Raw genomic sequence first — 4102 nt, 5'->3', positions numbered from 1 at the left:
GTTCTCTCTCTCTCGCTGTGTGTGTGTGTGAAACAAAGAGACGGAGAGTCGTGCGCTTCACACTAGAGTTTACAGTACGTCAAATACAGGTGCGTTGCACATCCATTCAGATGAACTGAAAAACAGCACAGATCGCTTGGCTCACCAGTGTGCTGACTACTGAACTAGTGCGCTGACTACTGAACTAGGGAGCTGATTGAGACGCACACAGAGATTTAGTTTGGGTTTATTTTTCTTTCTGTTAATTATTCCGGTCTTAAACACAGATAAACTCGACTGAGATCCACGTGACACACTATTATAAAGATGGAGTTTATTAAAGAGGAGAGTGAAGACATGAAGACTGAAGAAACATTCAGAGTCAAACATGAAGATACTGAGGAACAAACAGAGATGGTGTTTATTAAAGAGGAGAGTGAAGACATGAAGATTGAAGAAACATTCAGAGTCAAACATGAAGATACTGAGGAACAAACAGGTTTTACAAAGTTTACATAATCTTAAGGTGTTTTTGTACCCTTGTCTGTGCTCCTGCATCTTTCTCTCCGTTATTTTTTTGAAAGGATTCAGCTTTATTTATTGCTTCATCTAATTTTTTTAAGTTCTCTTAAAAGTCAGTTTTCTACTCTTATTTTAGTGCTCTGATTTAAACACTGCGTTTAAAGAGTCATGTCTCATTGAATTCTTCATTGTAAATGCCCACTGCTAGGATTGAGTAACATCTTTGCATATGAAATTAGTAGCTACACGTGGAAGTCTTTTGAAAATGTTTCTTACACTTTTAACGCTGCCAAGATGAACTAATCATGAAAAGTTATCTGGTCCATCTTGCTTCGATGTGATGCTGACGTATGCTAAATAAACTCTGGCGACAGCAGCCGCATTCACGCAACTAGGGCTGCCCTTCTAATAAAGTGAGTGAAAAAAGTGAAGTGACGTGTGGCCAAGTATGGTGCAGAAGTACCAACCCAGTGTTTACAAAGTGAACATGCAAAGAAGATCAAGCACCCTTTACATAAAAAAGGTAAAACCGCGATGTAGGATGATTTTGAAGTTGGAGGAGAAAATGAGATGGGAGATTTTCGACATACCCCAACTGTCTTGAACAGGAAAACACAGCGTTCACGCAGAGCTAGACAAGACGAGCGTTTGAGGTTAAAAAGTATATAAAATGTAAAAAAAATGTTTAAAGAAAATAACAGATCGTTTCGCTAGATAAGACACTTCTTCCTCGATCTGGGATCATTTAGAGCCATTTGAAGCTGCCTTTAAACTGCATTTTGCACGTTCAAACTCGGGGGCACCATAGAAGTCCATTATATGGAGAAAATTCCTGAAGATTCCTGGCAAGTTCTCCTCTGGCCAGACGAAACCAGCATGGCGTGGGTTTAATTCCTGGCTGCAACATAGATCAGATTGTGCAGAGGACTTGTCTGGTTCTTGTGGTCTTGTCTAGTCTAGTTGACGAGGTCTTCGCAGGGGATCTGTCTCTAGGGCTCATCTAGTTGACATGGTCTCCGCTGACATTAAGGGCTGTAGAGGTCATCTCTACGTGCTGATCCACCATCTGGACTGGAAATTTGATAGTATGCTATGTGTTTGTCAGGTTAAACCAGGTTTAATTCAGGTTTAATCTGACAGAGTGTGTCTGCCTTCCAAACAACGCTAGGTAGATTGTTCCAGAGTTTGGGTGCTGAATAGAAATGATCAAATGGCCAAAGTTTTGAGATCACAGTAGACATGAAGGACTATAATGTGATAAGAGCTTGCTCAAGTACTCAAAAAATCAAGTTTTACAAATGCTAGAAACATGGTATTCAAAGGAAAAATTGCCATCAAATAGCACACCCAGATTCGTAACTAACAATGAAGAATTGACAGAGCATCAAGTGCTAGACAGTGTACTAGGTTATTACACGTGTAGGTTTGTGGTCCAATAATTGCCCTTTTTCAATAATTATTTATTAGGTTTTATAATATAACATAATATAATATCATGTAAAAAGAACTGAAGCATTTAAACAGATCTGTACGCTAAATATTTTCAGAAAATGTGAATGTGAATTATTATATAACATTAGTTATGTAAACATCCCTATGTAGTAGAGTTAGCACACTTCTACATTTGTGTGTAAATGTAACACCGTGTCTACACCCGATATGACAGTTGTCGCGTCTCGCCGCAACAGCTTAAAGTCTGTCTACACTGGACGCGACAAAGTGACCGTTGCAAATCATTTTAACTTTGTGTCATAAAAGTCATAAATAGAAGAATGAGGCATCAGTTTACTGTCTGGGATTTGTCGCATTGCAGGGCGCCATCCAGTGTAGACCACATCACTGATTATAATGGATTCTATAGTATTATGTCGCGTCGCACCGCTCACGTCCAGTGTAGACCACATCACTGATTATAATGGGTTCTATAGTATTGTGTCGTGCCGCACTGCTCGCGTCCAGTGTAGACCACATCACTGATTATAATGGGTTCTATAGTATTGTGGCGCGCCGCACAGCTTGCTTCCAGTGTAGACCACATCACTGATTATAATGGGATCTATATTATTGTGTCGCGCTAAGTGTTTTGTTACCGTTCTGTGCCCATCATCCGCCATTTCGTTCCATTGGCCCCCTTTAAACATAAATGGTGTTACGTATGTTGGATATTTGTATCATTGTTTTGTTCTGCTGTTCTATCTTGCTTCTGTGAATGCATTGTTTTCAGATTTGTAATTCCACCTGTCAGTGATGTTTGAACCACCGTGACGGGTCATTTCAAAGTTATAACAAACATCTGCTGCTTCCTCCCTGACAAAAATATTGGTTATCTTTTCAAATAAATCATCACATGGAATTACTGTGTGATGAGTTTTTGGTCTAATGGTTGAGTGGGGTGTTTGTCCTTGTTTCTTTTCCCCCATGTTTCTTTATTTTTTGCATCTTAATCCCTAGTAAATGGGTGATCAGTCTTTTTTTGTTTGTTTGTTTAAATGGAGGGTTTAAATACCAGCTTGATAGTTTTTGAGACATGTCCTAGAGAAAGTGGGTTAGCAATATTGAGAAGGGGTTCTCCGATTACATGTAACACCTCTTTCATTTGCTTAGTGGGTATAGGATCTAGTTGTATGTTGGTTTCGACGACTTGCATGTCTGAATGTTTTAATGTCTGATGCTTTGTGTCATTGAATTGGGGTTGATTTTTATTTGTTTTTTTTCGCCCTAGACTTGACGGTGCTGAAAGAGGAGAGTCAAGAACTGAGTGAAATGGAAGAGAAAGATCAATATAAGAATCAACATGATTTCTTAACTGAAGAAAACTATTTTAGTTGCTCACAGACTGAAAGACAGAAAGTAGTAGTTATTTCATCTGCCAACAGTGTGGAAAGTGTTTCCTTCAAAAACATTTTTTTAAAAGGCACATGAGAGTTCACACAGGAGAGAAGCCTTATGCCTGCCAACAGTGTGGAAAGTTTTTCAGTCAAAAAGAAACTCTTAAAGCACACATTAGAATTCACAATGGAGAGAAGCCTTACACATGTCCTCAGTGTGGAAAGAGTTTCACTCAACGTGGAAACCTTGCGGTCCACATGAGTCTTCACACTGGAGAGAAGCCTTACACCTGCCAACAGTGTGGAAGAAGTTTCAACCGGAAAGGAAACCTTAATTGCCACATGACAATTCACACTGGAGAGAGTCTTTTCAACTGCCAACAGTGTGGAACAAGTTTCACTCATAAAGAAAGCTTTAACAGACACATGAGAATTCACAATGTAGTGCAGGCTTACACCTGCTCTCAGTGTGGAAAGAGTTTTGATCAACACAAAAACCTTAAAGTCCATATGAGAACTCATAGAGAGAAAACCTACACATGTTCTGAGTGTGGAAATATATTCGGTCAAAAACGGCATTTTGAAGACCACATGAGAATTCACTCAGGAGAGCAACCCTACATGTGTTCTCAGTGCGGAAAGAGTTTCAATTACAAACAACACTTTGAAGACCACATAAGAACTCACACTGGAAAGAAGCCTTTCACATGCCAACAATGTGGAAAAAGTTACAACCGAAAAGGAAGCCTTAACAGGCACATGAGAACTCACAC

At 39.4% G+C, this 4102-nt stretch overlaps 1 protein-coding gene across 1 annotated transcript in view; it reads left to right on the top strand.

Annotated features, from left to right (window-relative positions):
• Positions 1-440: 440 nt before the first annotated feature.
• LOC107575546 (gastrula zinc finger protein XlCGF8.2DB-like) overlaps positions 441-4102 on the top strand; it is a gene marked incomplete at its 3' end in the record, with an annotated part of 10991 nt that continues 7329 nt past the window's right edge. The window contains exons 1-2 of the mRNA XM_016261906.1: positions 441-478; positions 3224-4101. Of these exons, the coding sequence (XP_016117392.1) occupies positions 3420-4101 (682 nt within the window). The remainder of the gene's footprint in view (positions 479-3223; position 4102) is intronic.

This window comes from Sinocyclocheilus grahami, unplaced genomic scaffold (assembly GCF_001515645.1).
Source record: "Sinocyclocheilus grahami isolate Dianchi unplaced genomic scaffold, SAMN03320097.WGS_v1.1 scaffold2713.1, whole genome shotgun sequence".
Classification (NCBI taxonomy): Eukaryota; Metazoa; Chordata; class Actinopteri; order Cypriniformes; family Cyprinidae; genus Sinocyclocheilus; species Sinocyclocheilus grahami.
This window is presented reverse-complemented; position numbering and strand designations above follow the sequence as displayed.